Source organism: Ctenopharyngodon idella, chromosome 16 (genome assembly GCF_019924925.1).
Source record: "Ctenopharyngodon idella isolate HZGC_01 chromosome 16, HZGC01, whole genome shotgun sequence".
Taxonomy (NCBI): domain Eukaryota; kingdom Metazoa; phylum Chordata; class Actinopteri; order Cypriniformes; family Xenocyprididae; genus Ctenopharyngodon; species Ctenopharyngodon idella.
The window spans coordinates 5,138,181-5,159,434 of record NC_067235.1 but is presented as its reverse complement, the minus strand read 5'-3'; the positions used below and the strand labels follow the sequence as shown (position 1 = coordinate 5,159,434).

General features: G+C 36.0%; 1 protein-coding gene across 1 annotated transcript; it reads right to left on the bottom strand.

Annotated features, from left to right (window-relative positions):
• Positions 1-1,906: 1,906 nt before the first annotated feature.
• Positions 1,907-20,262, bottom strand: cyth2 (cytohesin 2). The gene is made up of 12 exons (XM_051864810.1): positions 20,065-20,262; positions 18,194-18,344; positions 17,849-17,915; positions 16,435-16,553; positions 15,967-16,047; positions 15,336-15,448; positions 14,871-15,019; positions 13,981-14,092; positions 10,068-10,144; positions 9,560-9,631; positions 9,262-9,416; positions 1,907-6,014 (listed from the first exon to the last, which is right to left on the bottom strand). The coding sequence occupies exons 1-12, from the start codon at positions 20,129-20,131 to the stop codon at positions 5,927-5,929; spliced, it is 1,251 nt and encodes a 416-aa protein (XP_051720770.1). The 5' UTR covers positions 20,132-20,262; the 3' UTR covers positions 1,907-5,926.
• Between the last annotated feature and the right edge of the window lie 992 nt (positions 20,263-21,254).

The following is a 21,254-nucleotide window of genomic DNA, read 5'->3' as shown; positions in this document are numbered from 1 at the left end:
TTCAGATGCATTTTGGTAGCTCGGATCACAAGTGGACGACTCTAAATACAGGTGTAAACGGGGTCTAAAACCATTTTGAGGTTGTCCAATTTCAACCACTTCCAGAGGTAGTCGAAAATGCATTTGACCGGATTGCTTTCGTAGAGTAGACGCTCATGTGGTTAAATGTGTTCGAATAGCCACAAAAGACCGCCTACTCTCCGCCTACTGACCTAATGCTTGAACATTATGGGAAGAGCGCTAGCCAGATGGGATTTGAACTGTGTGGACTGAAGACCCAAGTTTGGTTTGAAGATGAAAATCATACCAAGCACACTGTTCTCTCACCATTAACACACACTCACAGCGTTCGGCTGGTCTTGCAGCTTTCAGAACAGAAACGAAAGCTGCTGCTCTCTGTGTGTTTTTCCGGCGTCTCCGGTCACGTTCATATGTAAATTGCACAAGCTTATTTTGTCCATTAGTTTGAAAGATCTGAAAAAGCTCATACATTTACCCACCCATAGACCCTCCCCTCGAAGATATCAGGTGATCGAAGTGGTCGAATGTGGACAAAATAGATTAAAATGCCAGGTGGGAATGTGTCTCTTTCGTCTACTTCTGATCCAATCGACCAAAACACATCTTAATACCAGGTGTAAACAGGGCCTAGACTTGATGTGGTGAGGCTGAAATACACCTGTTCACTTGTACTGTGGTATTATGGAAAGACTGGCCTGAGTACAGCAGTGGTTTGCTGAGGCACAAAATAACAAGATTAAGCAGCACTAATCGTTCTAGTTATCAGTCAGGAAGTGAGCTAACAAGCTAAAGCAGAGTAGGACAGAAAAACAACACACTTACAGAAGTGTGTCTACCACCGGAAGACTAGACTGCACTGAAGCCATTGCATTAATCAGAACTAGATTTTGCTAAAGAAAGCGTGAGTTGTGCTTGCCTCTGTAAAATCAGCTGCCGTGATCCCCATCACATGGTTGCCAAAATTCCTTTAAATCAAGTCAATGGAGTCATATTTAACTCTATAGAGCCTACTGTATCGTATCGTAAGAGATTTTAAGGACTCTAAATGATCGACATGAACAAAAAACCTGTTGCACACAATCTACTACATGCCTTCTGTCATCTGATTGCTAGTTTATGCTTTTTTGCAAGTAAAAGACCTTTTAGTATAATTGTAAAAACATCCACCTTCAGCTTGTGGTTCACGAGTCTTTTTGCTGTTAAATCTTTACTGATTTTTATAAAATAAATGGAAAAACTTGTATATTGTTACTGAAGCAACTGAGATTTACTTGATTATCCATACATCATATTTCTTTTTAGTAAAATCATGTTAAAATGTGAGTATCAAACATGATCCATCAGAGTTTTGAGGAAAGTTTATTTGTTCATCTCTCAATCATTGTATTGCATTGCATTATGTTTTAAAACTACAGAGCTTTGATCATAAACCTAAGCATTTAAATATAATCTTACTAAGACATTATTGGGAGATATGGATAATTGATATTTATATGATTTTATGTAAGTATATGCTATATTGTTATAAAGATTTCATTGACTTAAAAGCTATCAGGATTTAATCTTACTTTCTGGGCATACCAATATTTTCTGACATATTTCATGGCTTTGCGTGTTACATACAACGATCATCCACACAAATTAAATCACAACTTACACAGTTTTACTTTAAAAGGTACTTAAAGCATTTTAGTTTTTTTGTAAATAACATGTTAATGCAAATACATGAATCACACAGTATGAATTTGTATACAAAATATGTTTTCTTGTGAGACACAGGTTGAAAATCACTTCTGTTTTTAGGTTTAACAAGACGAATATTTTCAAGTACACCTTGTTGGAATAATAGGATTCACCAGCTATTAAAAAACACACACAACATGAATGTCTTTTTATCTTTTTTGTTTATTAGAGTTGATTGGCACCAGTGTACCATAACTGAGTTTTCATTTTGCTACATGAATTTCTCAACAATCTGTACCATTCTGTGGCCAATCAGTAACAGGGAGGAAAAAAAAGAAAGAGGAGGAGGAAATGCTTTCATTTGTCCTATCGTATTCACAGACTAGCTGAAAGGCTTTGGCACCTTTGCACTTCTCGTCAAGAATGCCCAGATTTAGAGTCTCCAAAACGTATTCAAGTCATCAGAGTCATTCTACAGTCTTCATCAGACCACGTCATGCCCAAACTATTCGTTTAAACACATAGCTTATATCAAGGAATGTACGGTTGCAGTCAGCAGTTTAATGCCATTTAACACTTGGAGATCTCTCTCAGTCATGTACGTACGGCCTGTGGGTTAACATACAATACAGTGTGAAGCAGGTTCACCTCAAATGATTTGATGTGGATGCTGTATACTGGCATCCTTTACGTGTGCAGCAAAGCTTAAACCAGTTAAGAACTGCAGTACTGATTACATACTCAGAGGGCACTAGAGAGTAAATCAAGCTGTCGTTTAGTCAAAACTGTGCTGAACTCTATTAAAGTGCCATAAACGTGGATTCTAACTCCAAACTATTAAATATGTCTTGAAGTCAAAGACATCGATTACTATAGCCAAGCTTTATATTAATCGGGAAAAATCACAAAAGTCAAGCAAAATACACTGCTAAACAATTCTCAGTATTAACCGTTTCATAATTAGTATATTTAAATAGTGTGGTTATTATGTTAGACTCCAGACGCTATTAGTGTTCCGTATAATCAGCTTTAAAAATATTTCTGGAACATATCCTATCGATTTGTTTTGATCAAGTACACGTGTTTTTAGTTGTTACTAGATGCTTGTCATGTTGACTGCAATGCCAATTTGCAGATTTGATTTAGAAATACAGAACGCTAATAGTCGCCTTAGACGTGCCCAAAACACTGGGATTCACCCTTTACAAAAGATGCTTCAATTCAGTACAACATGCAACCCCGATCCTTATTTCTCAAAAAAAGAAAGAATTGGAAAAATAATAAATAAAGATGCTAGCAATTTGCGTTGTAAACAAACATAACAACATGTATATACAAACAGAAAAAGGCAAAATATAATGTACATTGGTAAAAGCTGCCATGGACTCCTTCAAACTGAACAGCACTGAGTAAGAGGGAGTAACTAGTGTTTCACACGAGCAACAATACAGATACGCCTGGCACATTTTAGGATCAGGAATTATATAAAGTCATGTTTGTGGGGGATTAAGCAGCAGACACGTCTGTCTCTGCCAGAGCAAACACACATTCTGAAAGATCAGACTTTACCTGCACAATTTTTGGCCAATCGAGACGGTTTGCTTGATTGGCACAGAGTAAGAGAGCGAATCTCACCAAACCTGTCAAGATCATGTCCCAATCAAATTTCATCCCAAATTCAAAAGAATTAGGGTAACACTTTACAATAAGGTCTTTACATTTACTAAAACATTTCTAAAATCAAAAGTTGTATCTGTTAACATTATTTAACACATTGTGAACTAACAAACTACTGTATTTATATTAACTAATATTAACAAAGATAAATAAATGCTGTAAACATGCATTGTTCATTGTTAGTTCATAGTAACTCATGTTAACAAAAGGAATAGTTCACCCAAAAATGACAATTCTGTCATTAATTACACACCCTCATGTCGTAAGACTTTCATTCTTCTTCAGAACACAAATGAAGATGTTTTTAATGAAATCTGAGAGATTTCTGTCCCTCCATTGACAGCTACACAACTACCATTTTGACGCTTCAAGAAGTTCAAAGAGAGATCGTAAAACTAATCCATATGTATTGAGTAGTTTAGTCCAAGTTTTCTAAAGAGACATGATCACTTTATATGATGAACAGATTGAATTTATGCTTTTATTCACATATAAACTTTGATCAGCGAACATAAACAGAAGCTCAACCGAACATAATTGACGCGCGAGAACTAATCTCTTTTGGAAGCTCAAATGTGCTGCGTAACGTGTGAATGAACCTCGTTGGTTCTTGAAGAAGGTCAAACGTTCTGCGTAACCAACCCAATCTCATGGCAATTCGTACGTGTTTTACAAAATGGCTAATTCGTACAAATTCGTATGACCTCACTCGTACGAATTCATACGTTTTTTGCTAAATCGTATGCATTTTACAAGTTGCCAAATTCGCATAAATTCGTATGAATGACCTACCCCTAACCCCGCCCCTAAACCTACCTGTCACTGGGGTTTAGACAAATCGTACAAATTCGTACGAATTAGCAACATCGTAAAATACATACAAATTGGTTGTGAGATAGCGTTGGCGTAACACATGAGAATGAACCTCATTAGTTCTCGCATGTCAAGCAAACATGCTCGAGTTTCCATTTACCACAACTGATGTGTGAGTTGATGAATGTTTATATGTGAATGAAAGTCTAAATTCAGTCTGTTCATCATATAAAGTGATTGTGTCTCTTCAGAAAATTTGGACTAAACCACTCAATTCATATGGATTAGATTTATGATCTCTTTATGAACTTTTTGTAGCGTCAAAGTGGTAGTTGTGTAGCTGTCAATGGAGGGACAGAAAGCTCTCAGATTTCATCAAAAATATCTTCATTTGTGTTCCGAAGATGAACGAAAGTCTTAACGACATGAGGGTGAGTAATTAATGACATAAATTTCATTTTTGGGTGAACATATGAGACCTTATTGTAAAGTGTTACCAAATTTAGATTTCATTCCACCAAACATCTGGGTGCATTTGGAGGGAAATGTGCTTAGTTATGAAAAAAAGGGCAAATAATAAATTAAATGATTAAAAAACAAAATCTTGAAAATCAGTTTTACTTTCTTTTTGCAAAATCTATTTTTCTTCTTATTGTGCAATATAATCTGGACATATTTTCATGAGATTCCCCCAAGAACAGTTTTGCAGCCCCAGCGGTTTAAACAGTTTGTTTAGTTGAAACACTAGTAAGAACATTCAGAAACAGGGCTGTGGGACTTTTAAGGCTCTTTTCTCAAAGGTGAAGGAGCTTATTTAAGGATTCACATACAATGAGATGTGTGTCTACAGGTGATTTGATGGTCAGTGAAGTTGTCATCAACTGTGCACAGGAAATGACATCACCGGCATGTTTATCACGTGCCCTATACCATTATTAATCTATATACCAATTTTAGTCTAAAAAAAAAAAAAAACTGATGGGATATGCTTTACTCAGTCTTGATATGTAGTGTGAATAGAAATGACCTTCATTTACATCTTCATATATAACATGTAAATAAACTCAAATGAGTACAAGATAAATAGTGTCAGTTCAGATAAAATAACTAAGACAGGCAGCAGAATAGACCCAGTAAATCAACAGCGACTGAACTAACAAAAGCCTTCAGTGTGAACGAAGCTTCCTGCTCATTTCTGCTAAAGGCTCGGTTGAATCTGTCCCTGATGATGGAGGTGATGAAGAAGAATACATCAGGCTGTTTGGTCGTCTACCCTGTATGTGTAAGAACTTCACAGTAAAATGCTGTAAATAGCAGGAATGATGGTCAGACGCCACCCAATGTGAGAGCGGAGGAAGTACAAGTGAACGTGAGCGCTGTCAGTGATGAGGTGAGGATGGAGATGCAGATTGTTATGTTTGTCGGTGAAGTTCTATGGAATGTCACCATAATATAGTGTGGGACTACAAACTAGTGTGATAGTGAAGAACACTGTAGTGTATGAGTGTAGTAGAAGTTTTAACATAAGAGACGGGTAATTGTGCAGTCCAGACCACCTAAATCCAAACCAAAGACGATGACGTTCAGGTTTACCCAACGACATCCATCTCTCCATAAAACCAGCATTACGGATTCTTCTGATGAGAGGACAAGAGCTACCTTAATGAAGTATCATTGGTTTCTCAGAGAATGGATGGAGTGTTTGGAAGGATGGAGGAGAAATGGAGGATTTCTAGGGTTGCTCTTCTTTTTTCTTTAGGGAAATGCGTTTCTTCCTGGCTGCAAGCATCTCGTAGAAGGGGTCCACGCTCACAGCAGACCTGCAACAAAAACAGAAGATCAGAGTTTGCATATATTTCCTATTTAATCCTATAAAGCCTACTGTAGTATATTTGATACAAATTTCAAAGGCCTCTAAATGGTCAAAACTTTGCTGAAAACCCGTTGCACACAATCTACTTCATCCCTTCTGTCGTCTGATTGATAGTTTATATTTTTTTAGCAAGTAAAAGCATTTTAGTATAATTGTACAAATGTCCACCTTCAGCTCGTGTTTCAAGTGTCTTTTTGCTGTGAAATCTTTATTGATTTTTATAAAGTAAATGTAAGAATAACTTTATTGTTAGTAGTGCTGTGAATCGATAAAAAAAAAAAACGAATTAATCGCACATTTCTTCTGTAATTAATTGTGATTAATCACACCTAACATTAAAGTTTTTAATATATTTTTATATTGTAATAAATTTCAAATTTAATCTCCAAATGAATGTAGAAACAACATAAAGACAGTATATTTTAAATATCTGATCTAACAGGTAGGAAATAAACAGAAAATGAATAAAATTATCAAATACTTCACAGTCTTCACTGCAGAAATTATAAGTTAAATATTAGGGATGTGACGAGACAGGTAGCTCACGAGACGAGACAAGACGAGACTCGAGATTGAGTTCATGAGAACGAGACAAGACAAGATTTTTACACACTATTTTTAAGAAATCCTCAATGGCGAAATACATGACTAGAAAAAATATTCTGCAGGTGTATTTGAAATGTTTTAACTAATCATCTTGTAATGAATGTCATTTCAGTTCTACTTTCTGAGTATGAATTATCATATGCAGTAAAAGACAACAATACTCAAGTACTGTAAAAGGTTTTGCCACTAACTCAACTGACTGACTTCTCTTCTGTATGATTTCAGTCTCTTCAGACCTTGCTGTACATGATTTATGAGCTTCTACAACTTTTGACCTCCTAACTGAACTCCTTTCCACAAACTGATCATAGAAATAAAAACAGTATAAATAAAAATGGTAACACTTTACAATAAGGTCTCATTTATTAACAATAATGTATTAACCAACATCAACTAACAATGAGCAATATATTTGCTACAGTATTTATTAATCTTTGTTTATGTTAGTTAATAAAAATAGTTATTCATTGTTAGTTCATGATAGTTCACAGTGCATTAACTAATGTTAACAAATGAAACCTTATTGTTTGTGCTTATCAAGATTAAGAGAAAACTGTTTTTTATGGCAACACTTTACAATAAGTGCAACCATAATCGCACTCTCTCAATATTCAAAGTGCAAATAAGACCAAATTTTTCTTTGATACAGAGCTAAGAGATGGTTACAACTACACTGCCCAGCCTAAAATAGCTTTCATATTGAGAGATATTTGCATTCATCAGGGAGCCGCTTTCAAAATGCGGGGCATTGAAATCGCATTTGAATGCGCCCTCGCATTTACTTTCACTTTTGCGATTGCGCGTACTCTGTAAATATGACCGTTATCCAACTGAATTAAATGTTTTTTATTTAAATACAAAGAAAAATGACAGTGGAGGCGTAATGTAAACGTAGCGGTGGCATATTCTTTCCTAATCATCCTAAACACTCTGTCATGGCAATATCACGAGACTACTTTTTGCCTTGACAATCTCGCGAGATCTCGTGACACGAGATCTCGTCACACCCCTATTAAATATAGATGAATCCTTATTAAAGCTATAAAAGTTATTCAGTCAAGAGTGAGTGATTTTCTCTTTGTCTTTTGTTCTTTGATTAACAATGATTAATAATGACAGACATCACAGCAGCAGGTTTATTAGGCTGCTGTCACTTTAAGATCTGACGCACATGACACGGATCTGACACACCTCCGATGTCCTCACAACTCTTTACGCTCATTTAAGACTTTATTTAACTCATTTAAGACCGTGCTTATGAGGATACTTGACAAAGCAGGCATTTTGGCATAATTTTGTGTCAAAATACCTGTAATGAAAGATCTGACTGAGGCAGGCGCTGTCTGAAACGGCTTTCTGTGCACATGAGTCGTGTGTGTCACGCAGACAGGAGATTCACAGTTCTTTTTTGCATCTTATCACACTTGAATGGTTTAACAGCACTTGAATGAACAACAGCATAATCATATAATGTAACGCTATGATGGAAGGATGACAGGAAAATTGTGTTAAATATTTTTAATACTATACTAATAATATTTTAAACTGAAAAAATTAATCACATGCGTTAACGCGTTGATTTTGACAGGCACTAATTGTTAATAATATTTCAAGATAAACACTTGCTGGACTGAAACAACCTAGGTTTACTTGATCATCCATACATCATTTTTTATAAAATTCATGTTAAAAGGCCAGTATCAAATTATGATCCATCAGGCTTTTGAGGAACATTTATTTGTTCATCTCTCAATCATTGTATTACATTGCATTGTATGTTTTGAAACTACAGAGCTTTGATCATAAAACTAAGCATTAAAATATCATCTTACTAAGACATTATTGGGAGATTTAGAGTGACAACTGATAATTATATTTATGTAAGTATCTGCTATACTGTTATAAAGATCTCACTGATTTACATTACAAGCTATCAGAATTTCATCTAACTTTTTCGCCATATAAATATCAGGAACTGCAACAAATTGTATATTTTTGCTCAGTTTGAGCCTCTGACTAAAATCAAAGTGTTTTTTTTATCCTAAGCTCCATATTCTCACTAAATCATACTAAATCACTAAACCATAGAAGCCTGATGTATCAAATATGATATTCAACAAACAACACATATGCAATTCTTTTTTAGATCTTTTATAGATTTTGTCTAAAGGTTCAATGAACTGTTCCATTTAAAAAAACAAAAACAACAACAAAAAAAAGACTATTGTTTCATGTCAGACTAAACATCATGTTGGGGGGGGAGACATATTGGAAGGCTTGTGAGCGCAAAATTTACATTTCAAATATTTGTATCTGTTATTTTTGTGCCCTGAGGAGTACACTAGCAAATACACTGCTATTCCCACCAGGAAATGCAAACATACTTTAGATAAGCAAATATTTGTCAGAGGCTGATAAAAGCTTGAACTGCCATCAGTGTGAAGAATTTCAGTGCAAACATTTCCATTTGAGCCCCTTTGTCAGGTCGCTCTTGGTGTTAATAGTCCTTTACTTATTTAAATGCCTTGTCCACTGAGATCTTCATAAATCCCTCGAACATCTTCATTCAGCACTCATGGTTTACTCACTTGATGCTGTGGATCCATTCGTCCTTTTCCTCTGGGGTGGGAGCTGAGATCCGGTAGACCATGTGGTTTCCCTCCACCACTCGCCCATCAGCCTCGGTTTTACACGCTTTAATCAGCTGTCCGCGGTTATTAGGGATGTACAGCTCAAAACAGTTCTGCACAGGAAAAAAACAACACCATGAACAAACAGAGCCTACAAACCGTTTCTGATATACTGCCCCGCCCTAATGGTAGATCAAATAACCTGTAGTTGATTTATGAAAAGCATCATGGAAATCGTTATATTTGATTAGCTTACTGGCTTTCTGGGATCTTCGACCTCTCGAATGCTCAGGTTCTCCAATGGTATGATGCCTCTGGGCTCCTTGTCCTAAAGACACACAAACACTCAGTAAATCAGTCAGTTCTTCCCATCAGGGGCCAGTTCAGAACATACATTACCATTCAGAAATCTAGCAAGTCTCTTCTGCTCACCAATGCTTTATTTATTTGATCAAAATACAGTAAAAAAAGTAATACTGTGAAATATTATTACAATTTTCTATGTGAATATATTTTAAAATGTCATTTATTCCTGTGATCAAAGCTGAATTTTCAGCATCATTACTCCAGTCTTCAGTGTCACATGATCCTTCAGCAAAAAAACACAAAACTGTATAACTGACCATTGTCTAATTCATTATCCTGCTTAATAAATGGCTAATTATCAGATAAATACATTTACTTATGTAACGTCATTATACTAAATCATTTTACACAAAAGAGCTGTGTAATAAGATGAAATATTGCTGTTTTTATTGACTTACTGTTGTGTACTCAAAGTAATAGAGGCAGTTATCTGTCAGAATGAACCACCGTCTCTTCCATGTTTTCACACGACCTCCTGAGAAAGATGATTACACTGGATTAGAGGTGTAAGACAGGCTTTTTAAACAACAAATTAATAATTTCCTCTTGTGTCAGCCTGCTAATGAAACTGCACAGACACAATATCTACACACATTATATTATTAGTAGAGTGAAAACCTTGAAAAACCCAACTAAATTCCTACTAAACTAATTCTACTAGATTTTTACATTTTCTGCAGAAAATGTAAGTGATGTTTGCCAGTGCAAAAATCTTTAACAAGGTTCTACTGCGTTGTGAGTGGTTGCCTGAGTACAATGCCGCTTCTTTTTTGTTTTGGTTGGTTGCTAGATGGTTGATAACAGGTAAAAGTCAAAATAGCTCACAGCTATGAGAATATACACTAAATGGACAAACGTATTGGGATGCCTGACCATTACACCACATTGCATTCTAAATGCATATGGCGCTTTTCCACTGCATGGCACGGCTCAATACGACTCGGTACGGCTCACTTTTTGCCGCTTTTCCACTGTATGGTACGGCTCGGTACGGCACCGTACAGCTCGCTTAAATAGTACCACCTCGGTTCAGGTTCCAAGTGACCCGTAGTGATACTAAAATGTGATGTGTAACACTGTAGATCACGGATTGGTCAGAGAGAATCGTCACTACCAGTGTCATTAGAATTTGAAACACGAGACACCAAACCCGCTAGATTTATATAGTCACTAACAGGCACCGCAGTATCATTTGTTAGCACACCTTTTTTAAACGACTTGCTTTCAACGACCGTCACACGCAACTTGGAAAAAAAGAAATAGCTGGACGAGAAGGACGAGAAGACGCCTTAGCACTCAGTGACCCCGCTCTGTGACTTTACGCCATTTTAGGCTCATGGCTGAGTTGCTTCTGTTACTAAACGTGTCTACTTTTCAAAAATACCACTTACTGTTGACCATGGAATATCAAGCAGGGTTGAATTTTTTTTTTTATGAACTGACTTGGTGGCAGGTGGCATCCTATTACAGTACCACACTTGTATTCACTGAGCTCTTCAGAATGACCCATTTTTTCACAAATGTTTATAAATGCAGACTGCGTGGCTAGGTGCTTGATTTTACACACCTGTGGCAATGGGTCTGATTGAAACACCTGAATTCAATAATGAAGATGTATGTCCCAATACTTTTGTCCATATAGTGTATGTGAGAGGTAGGTCACTTTGCAGGTCTATGGGATTTTTTTTCCCTTATTTTATGGTCTGATCATTAGTGATGGGATTAGCTAAGCTTTTCAAAACTTCGAACCAACTAAACCAATAGAGGGTATGCATAGACGTCACTTAGGCGCTCCCTCAGTTGGACTGAGTGGCAAAAGAACCTGCTGCATGACTGGATTTAATAGAGGAAACAGCGAAAACACGAGTAAAACAAATGATTACACTAAAGGTTGGGTTCGAAAGTGTTCCTTATGACATGTCAAAGAAACCTAATCCATGGATATTGACATGCAGCCAGGAATCATGTTTCCTGACAATTATATGTGCCTGATTTCGACGCCGGGGAAATACATAAAGAAAATCAGCCTGTGAACGCTTTATATAACTACAATATAGGTAGGTCTAAATCGGAGTGATCACTTATATCAATGTTATATATTTCGTCATATCGTCCAGCTCTAAAACTTGTATAGTTTTTGTCAGTGTTTATTTAAAAACACCCAATTATGCAGAATATAAGATGGTAAATATTTAATTGATGAGTTGTCAACACAATATATAACAATACAATATATAGGGTATGATTTTACCCCAAAATCCAACATTTTGACACAAAATGATAACTGCAAAACATGTTTCTTTGCCTGGAGTCCAGCTGTTTCTGTGAATTGCAGCGACCTATTTGCTTCTTTTTTTCTGTAGCTTTCAGCAGTCTGTAAAAATATACCTCAGATTTTGTGTCAAAGCTATTTGTACAGTCAGTCGCAAAGCTCTTTCCCGTTTTGGATGTGTTTTGTGTGTTTTTCGAAGCATTTACACTGAAAACCAATGCTGCCATTCAGTCTTTTGCCACTCAGTGGGCGTAACCGCAGTCATAACGGTCAAAGGTGACATCACGTGCATACACTCTGTCGCTTTGCTAAATAATTTAGTTTCGAATCGCTGTAAACGCCACATACTGGTGACACCTGCTGGTCAGAATGATGTAAATGCAACGTAAACACAACCCAAAAATGCATGCACCTTTTACAAACCAACTGCAAATATTTTATTGAAAGTAATCTATTAAATGCAATTAACAAATCATCTAATACCAATAAATATGAAGTGTCTGTATAGAATATGTTATTTTATGAATTTGTAGGGATTGTTTTGTTTGTTTTATGGAGAGCTTGGTTAATCAGGCCAATAAGAGACTTTTAACTACAAATCTTCCTTTTTATTATAAAAATGTGAGAGAGATCGACCCTAGTGGCGAACCACTGGAATTTCGTACAAAGCGTTGTTTACTGAAATCACGTCAATTTGGCAGTTTGATACACACTCAGAAGAACTGGTTTGAAACAAATGATTTGCAAAATTTCGAAGCTACATAAAGCAGTGCTTCGAAAAGTACCCATCACTACTGATCACGCAGTAAAGTAACAGCACACCTCTCTGCAACAACACACATGATTTGAGGAATCATTCATGTCTGAAGCACAAACACTACAATTAAGGATGCACCTATATTTACGATGCCGAAATGTATTGGCCGAAAATGGCATTTATGGCCGAAAGAGAAAAAAGGCTGAAAATATGAGCCGAAAATATGCCGCACTGCCCCACCCCGCTCCTCAGTGTTCAGGTTTCACTCTTACGCAGCGTTTTTTGTACCTTTGCGAGCGGCACCACTTCCGAAGATGCAAAAAAAAAAAAAAACTCCACAGGAAGTGGTGAAGTCAAGCAGTCTGACATTTGACACATGTAAGTAGCAACTTTACATAGCCACTCGCTCTATCGTTAACCTAGATAAATGTGTGCTATTATTAGGTGCATATCCATGTGTTTTTGCGGAATGTGGAAGCTAAAGTATAGCGCACTTACTGAGAAGCCTGTGTGATCACTTGCATCTTTTTCCAACTTAAAATACGTCATCTTTCGTCATACAGATACGAGTAATACATCGTTCCAAACTATAAAGGGTGTAAACTCATAATAACAACAAAATGTTGTGCTTTTATAAAATAAAGAAAACAAACAGAAGGAGCTTTCTGCCGTCTTTATCTCTGTGAACTTGAGCGAACTTTCGGTTTTCGGCTAAGTGCATCCAGAATTTTCGGTTTCGGACCAGAATTTTCATTTCGGTGCATCCCTATCTACAATAATAACAATGCTTTGCAAACATGACTAATAAGATCATTCAGTACTAATCTAAGTGGTCCTTCTCTACGAGTTGTTTTAGTAAGGGAAAAGAGGCTGTACGTACCTCCTGAAGGGTGAACAGCACCAGCAGCAGCAGAGAAATCACAGGTCAAGCAGAGCAGGAGCCAGAAGAGATTGGAAAAAGGGAACGGGGGGACGGATCACAGGAAACAGAAAGACAGGAGAAAGACACAGGGAGAGGGAAAAAGATTCAAAAGCTTTTAGTGCTTGAGAGATCACAGAGCTCGCCATGCAGAAAGAAAGTAAATCTTCGAAAGTGCCAAACACATTAGAAGTGATGTTTCGCTTGGTTTTTTTTTTTTTTTTTTTTTTTTTTTTTTTTTAGGAGAAAAAAAGTGCAAAGCGCAGCAATGAAACAGAATATCATGCAGTGGCAATGATAAAGACCCTGCCAGCAACTTTGGTTAAACAGAAACAATCCTGGCGTACATCAGGAGGGACTCACCCAGTTTGAGGAGCCAGCCTTCTCTGTCAGGGTTGAAGAAGGTGTGCGTCAGGTCATTCCCATCATCCTCTGGGATCTTAAAAGGCTCGTTCTTAATGCTGTCATACAGATTCTGAAGGGAACACTCACATTGTTTATACAAGCATTCAATGTGAAGTGTTATTATTAAAAAAAGCCTTGAAGCCTCAAGGGTTGTTCACACTGACAGCAATTTGGAGCAACATAGAAACCTAAAGTAGGGCTCTATGAAAATTTTAGTAATCAAAAAGCGGGTCTAATTCATTGATAGTGAAACATACATAATTTAACAATTTATTAAAAGATTAAAAAACATCACATTTTCTGTGTTGTCTGTTTTAATTTAGCTGGACTTATGATTTAATACAAAATAAGTGGTGAAAATGAAGGCATAAAGCATTAATGAATTTTTTAAAAAGAAATCAAATGAAAATGAACAATTCCTTTTTATTTTTGGCAAACAAAATGCTGCACAGAAGAAGCTTACCAATAAAACTGTGTGATAGCCCATACAATAAAGTTAATAATTTTATTAATATTATTATTATTATTGTTATTACTCTAAGCAAGCTAGAAAAGAGAAATGCAGAGAGACTTTTAAGAATTAAGACTTTTAATTCATTAATCCAAAATGTGTCAAATTCCATGACATTTTGTATTACACTGTAAATTCTATTTTCTATTTTTATTCTGTGATTCTGTCCACATCGCAGAAATCATAGGGCCCTGCTGAAGTCATTCATTTTCATTATTTTAATAGCGAAAAAATTACACAGTTCACCTTTAAAAAGTCATTAATGCTGATTTTATCTAATGGCATTTTTATTACAATATACAAATCACCCAAGATATAATCACATGTTCAGACTCACTCTGAGCAGATCCTCTGGTAAATCTCCCCCATCATTGATGCCTCTGTTCATGCTGATGAATCGCTCCACCGTGGGCTTGTCCCGCACATTGGGGTTGTGCAGACTAGTGTTCAACATGATGATGGCAAACGACAGCACGTAACAAGTGTCTGCAGGCAGAAGACAGTTTAAGGACTGAGATACTTGACGCATCTTTGTAAATGAAACAAAAACTGAATTGCAGTAGCAATGAATTACGTGTTTGACAAGTTCTGAAATGTTCTTAGTGTGTCAAAGTGCATGACTTAAACCAGCAGTCGAACCAGATACACTTACTCAATTATAACTATAGGGGCATTTTAGAATCAAAACTATGAAATAATACAAATGGGAACTGATAAAAAGCATGTGAAACTGCTAGTGTACTGTACATGTTAGAAGAACACCTCAGGAGCTGTTGTGCGTGTGCATGTGTTTGTGTGTGACCTGTGCTCTGGAAGACTCCAGGATTGCAGTGACAGTATCTCTGTGCAAAGGCCTCCATCATCCTGTCGATTTTTTGAGCCTCGCCTGGCAAGCGGAAACTCCACAGAAACTGCCTGCGTTGAGCAGAAATAGACGGACACACAATGAACACAAGCACAACACAATAACTGTATGAATACTACAAAAATAACCATGTTTTGAACATACAAAAACACTCAAAACAAACTGAACAAGACCTTGCTAGATCACCCTCTATGAAAAAACATCCTGAAAAGTCAAGGTTATTATCATTAACTAGAACTAAATCTGTTAAAAAAACATTTCTGTTAATTGAAATAAAGCTGAAATAAAATAAAATATAAATATTAGTTGAATTATTATTAGAAACGTTGTCTTGGCAAAAAAACTGAAATAAGTTTAAGTTTAGTTAAGTACTAAAATTCTTAACTGGAAATAAATAAAACTAACTAAACAGAAAATAAATTAAAGCTAAAAAAAAAAAGACAAAAGCTAAAAATAAAACTAAAATCAACATGAAAACTAAAAATAAAAGCTCACTCAAAATATTAATAAAACAAACAAACTAAAATAACACTGAGAAAAGTTACAAGGATAAAAGTTGCTGATTTACCGAAGTGCTTGTACCAAGTTCAGATCTGTGAATTCGTGAAGATCAACAAAAGCCTGCAATACTTTAATATTGAAGTCATCTCTGAGAGAGAGAGAAATATTTTAACAACATTAAAATCACTGATCTATAATATTATAAATCAGTGGTTTAAACATGCTTGTTGCTTTAGCTGTTAGACAGTTTCCAAGGTTAAACCCTCTCAAAAAAGTGTCTTTAAATTCATCTCAAATGCACCTCTGCTACAGTCAAATGCACATGCACGTCTTTGGCTATTATACGCATTGAGAATCTGAAATACATAGTTTTTATACAATTGATTTAAAACAAAAATACATAGTTTTGCACATGCTTAGCTTATATGTTATTGTAATTTTTTCTTTACCAACTGGAAACTTCTTTTTCTTACACAGTCACAAAAATAAAAATAAATGAAAATCACTGATATAATACAGTTGAAGTGTGAAGTACCTTTCACCCAAATAGTCTCCTATTGCAGTTTTATTGAGTCCTTCTCCTTTGTACAGAAACTGAGCAATGTCCTCTGAAGTGTGTCTGAGAAGCTCATTCTCCACTAGGAACACAATGCCCTGTGGAAAAGGAAAATATGTCGAAAAATGAAGAAGAGATTAAACGTAACAAAATGTTTAAAGGATTAGTTCACTTTCAAATGAAAATTACCCCATGATTTACTCACCCTCAAGCCATCCTAGGTGTATATGACTTTCTTCTTTCTGATGAACACAATCGGAGTTATATTAATAAATATCCTGACGCATCCGAGCTTTATAATGGCAGTGAACGATCCCAAACAAGTATAAGCTGAAGAAAGTGCTTCCATCCATATCCATCCATCATAAACATGCTCCACAGTATGGCGGAAGCTAGATATTTTACTTCATAACTTGTTAAATATGGATTTTTTTTTTTTCACAAATGCTTCGCTTCAGAAGGCCTTTATTAGCCCTCCGGAGCAGTGTGGAATATGTTTATGATTGATGGATGTGCACTTTCTTCAGCTCATACTCGTTGGTATCACTCACTGCCATTATAAAGCTCAGATGCATCAGGATATTTATTAATATAAATTTGATTGTGTTCATCAGAAAGAAGAACGTCATATACACCTAGGATGGCTTCAGGGTCAGTAAAACTTGGGCTAATTTTCATTTGAAAGTGAACTAATCCTTTAATATTTCACAAATTGTCCTGCCACATAATATCCTTATTTTAGCAACATATTTATATGTGTCAGTGAAACCTATATGTGTTTTCATAAAATGCTAAGTCTTCTTTTAAATATATTTAAACAATTAATACTTTTATTCAGCAAGAATGTATCAAATTGATCAAAAGTGACAGTAAAGACTTTCAGTTTCTATTTCAGATAAATGCAGTTCTTTTAGACGTTCTATTCATCAAAAACTCCTGAAAAGTTTTCACAGAAATATGAAGAATCAGAACTGTTTTCAACACTGATAATAATCAGAAATGTTTCTTGAGCAGCAAATCATCATATTAGAATGATTTCTGAAGGATCATGTGACACTGAAGACTGGAGTAATGATGCTTTGATATCACAGGAATAAGCTGCATTTTAAAATATATTACAATGAAAAACAGTTCTTATAAAACTGTAATATTTCACTATATTACTGTACTTTTGATCAAATAAATAAATGCAGTCTTTATGAGCATAAGAGACTTCTTTCAAAAAATCTTAATGACCATATATATATATATATATATATATATATTATATATATATAAAAGCAACTTTGTTTTCGTTTCGTTTTCATTCACTTCGTTTATGTTGGAAAACAGTGGCAGAATGGAACAGTGCATTTCTTTATTACTTTTTAACTTCACTTTTAGGATGGCTTACCTTTTTCGGGTCCATGTTGAATTTTTTCCTTCCCATGGCCACATGTCGACTCTTCTGTAATGTTTTACTATAAAATAAAAGACAGGAGATCAATATTGTTTTCAGGTGTGAAATACAATGGCGCACTTTGAGTGTCCAATGAACCTCCTGAACATACAGCATGAAGAGTTCAAGTTCATGTCAATGACTGCACTGTTCACACAGGAGATAACGTGTGTGCGCTTTTATTGAGTGTTATCTATCAGAGAAGGCAAATTGGAGAAATAAAAAGATATACCAAACATCGGAGGAATTCTTGCATGTTTCAGTTCCCAATAATATAACAGGTATAAATGTGAGCCTAACCTGCCCTCTGTGCTGGTCTCCAGCCCCTCCACCTCTATAATGGCTTCTCTCAGCTCCTCTTTCAGTCTCTGGATCTCAAGAAGCAGCGCTCCTTTTCTGCGCCGGATCTCCTCCAGCTCGGAGCGCTCCTCTGGGCTCAGGTCCGCTGGGACTGTAGAGAGAGAGAGGGAGAGAAAGGAGGGCGAAATGAGGACACAGGGACTATGGATAGTTCCTTTCCTATTCACTACACCCGGGCCTCTTTCACACGAAACCCCCGTCTTCCACGTTACCAATCTCTCATGTTCCTACTGCACTTGACATTCTGTAACTGCTGGCCTGTGTCTAATATCATTCACTTTATGATGTGAGATGGAAACGTAATCGGGATTCGGGGCACTGCACATGCGCAGGAAACAGTTTGCATACTGGAGGAGAGGTTTACATTCGGATTCTCTGTGGACTAAAGGATGACTCTTGCGACACCAGCGGCTGTTTGGAAGCTTTAAAGAGAGCAAGCCAGGACAAAACAGAGCCAAACCCGCAGAAGCTCAGAAAGCAACGCCTGCAGGCAGACACACATACTCTGACGTTCTTGGAACAAATTTTCACAATCTTCGGATCAAAAGCCTTAAGTGAATCACTTAAAACAAAAAACATGACACTATTAGATTCTGCTTTTTGAACAGTCAGTGGTATACAATGGCGTCTAAATGCTTCTATTTTAATACATTTTTTTTTCCATTACAAACTGACTTAATCAGCATGACAATTTGATGTTAAATTTGAACTTGAATTGATTTTGTAAAACTAAAAATACCAACCCCATCAAACCGTTCACCCAACTCCACCCCATTTCAAACATTTTAATTGAAAAAAAGGTACAAAATAGATTTTTTTTTTCTAAAACAGCACAGCCATTTGTACCGTTATACTTTTTTTTTGTGTGCAAATCCTAAATTTGAACATAGATACATAAAAAAAAATCTGTTTTTTTTTTTTTTTTTTAAAGAAAGTTGATTAAATAAACAATATGAATCTGAGAATGTCTCAATATTTGGGGTGTGTCTCTCTTATTGTAATGAAGCAGCACTGGAGCTACATGAACTAAAGCTGATGATCATGTTCTCCAGCATCTTGTGCTTCAATGAAAGAAGAAAATCTGACCATCTGCAGAATCACATGACCACTGACATCCATTTACATACCAAAACGAATATCCTGTCTGTACATCACTTTTGGCCACTACTGTACAGTTACATAGAAATTAAGGATTCATCCTAACGTGTCTTTGTTGTTTAAATCACAGGCTTTCAATGTGTTCTCAGACTTTTACATCTCACTGTACGTAGATCCTGTAAAGAATTAAATGTGCAGCAGGACTGATGATGACAGATGACAAGCATTTCACTCTGTGTGCTACATTAAGTTCATAATTCACTAAAAATTGAGTTGAGACAAATCTGTATGTGTTTACGAATGACTCCTTAAAACCAACAGACAGAAATACTGTTAAAAATCCAATAATGCCACCCAAAAGATGTATGATGATGAACAGCTGAAAACTATAACATCATGTCTGTACGACACTTATGAAAACCACAATGTTGACATGAATTTATTCAGCCTGTGATAAAAGCAAAGAGACACAATACAGATGTAAACAACTGAAGGAGGCCGAACATGAATGAATCCAGAACAATGACTGAAGATGGGCAGCTGAATGATGTACTAAAGCTGCAGAAATGATAGATGCGACAGCAAACTAATGACATTAGGTTTAAACCCTTTAAAATAGCAAAAACATCCTTCTGCGTGAAGCCTTTCCGAAGCTCATATGATACAGAACGTAATGCGGCACTACACACAACGCTAAAACCAGCTTTACTTACTGTAGTCCAGATCATCCATTTTGGGGGCTTTGCTTTTAGGCATATATGTGTCGGAATCGAATGTCATTCAATAACCGAGAGATAAGGATATATAAAAATATACCCCACAAACGAAAATGAAATAAATAAATAACTAGGCGGAGGACCGAAAGGACTCAGACAAAGGAGGAGTTGAGAGCGGAAGTTGCGCCTGCTGTCAGCCAGTGAAATTCGCGACCCGGAACTGCGGCCATCTTGGTAAGGGCTAGGTCTTTTTAGTTCGTGAACAAAAAAAAGTGTTTCTAAAAGTAGTATATACTTATTAGATATTAGTACTCATTCAGTACGTAGTAGTAGAATAAAACGTTTAGTTTTAACACATGTAGCTCAGTGGTGTTACAACCAGCCGAGGTAGCAGTAAGCTAGTTGTTAACGCCAAAAGTAAACATGACCATCAGTTTATTTTGCAAATCAGTACCAACCCCTATCAGCTCCTTCCTCAACCCATTTCAAGAATCTTATTTCAAAAAGGTACAAAAGAAAGCCCCATGCTATAGCTAGCCTACTTATTCGTATGATACTTGTAGCCAGCTTATTCCATATAAGAAAGAGCGTAAACCAAATGTTCTCATTATATGTAACAACAATGTGTGCTGAAATACTAGTTCTAAAAAAAGAAAACATAAGGCCCTTGTGAAAACTCAGGTTTTATGAATGACTGTATTACAAGCGTGATCAGACTGGTGTTTTGCATTAATAGTATAAAGTCGTTTTCTTTTCTTCTTCTTTTGTTTATAAATTGTCTTACAATAATTGATGCAAAAACTTGAGAAAATGAGATCCAGGCAGTCCAGCAATGATTATGTCAGAGATCAAATTTGAATAAGGAATAACAAATGTATTAATTAAAAATTATAGAGACAAACAAATTCATTAAGTAATTAATAGTTAATAATAAAATCCAGAGTATGGTATCTAATAGATGAAGATGAAGAATATACAGAAAGAAGGAACAAAATTAAGATATTTGCAGAATGAAATGAGAGATAGAAGAGAAGCAGAAGCAGACGATGCAGAAGAGATGCGAGAAGCAAAAAGATCAGTCCATTTTATACCATAAGCATAGGGAAGTTTACATCCCACTCAAACTTATGTTTTGTTCTAATCAGAAAAGGTCAAATGGATTTACCCATTGTCATAGACTGGTCAAG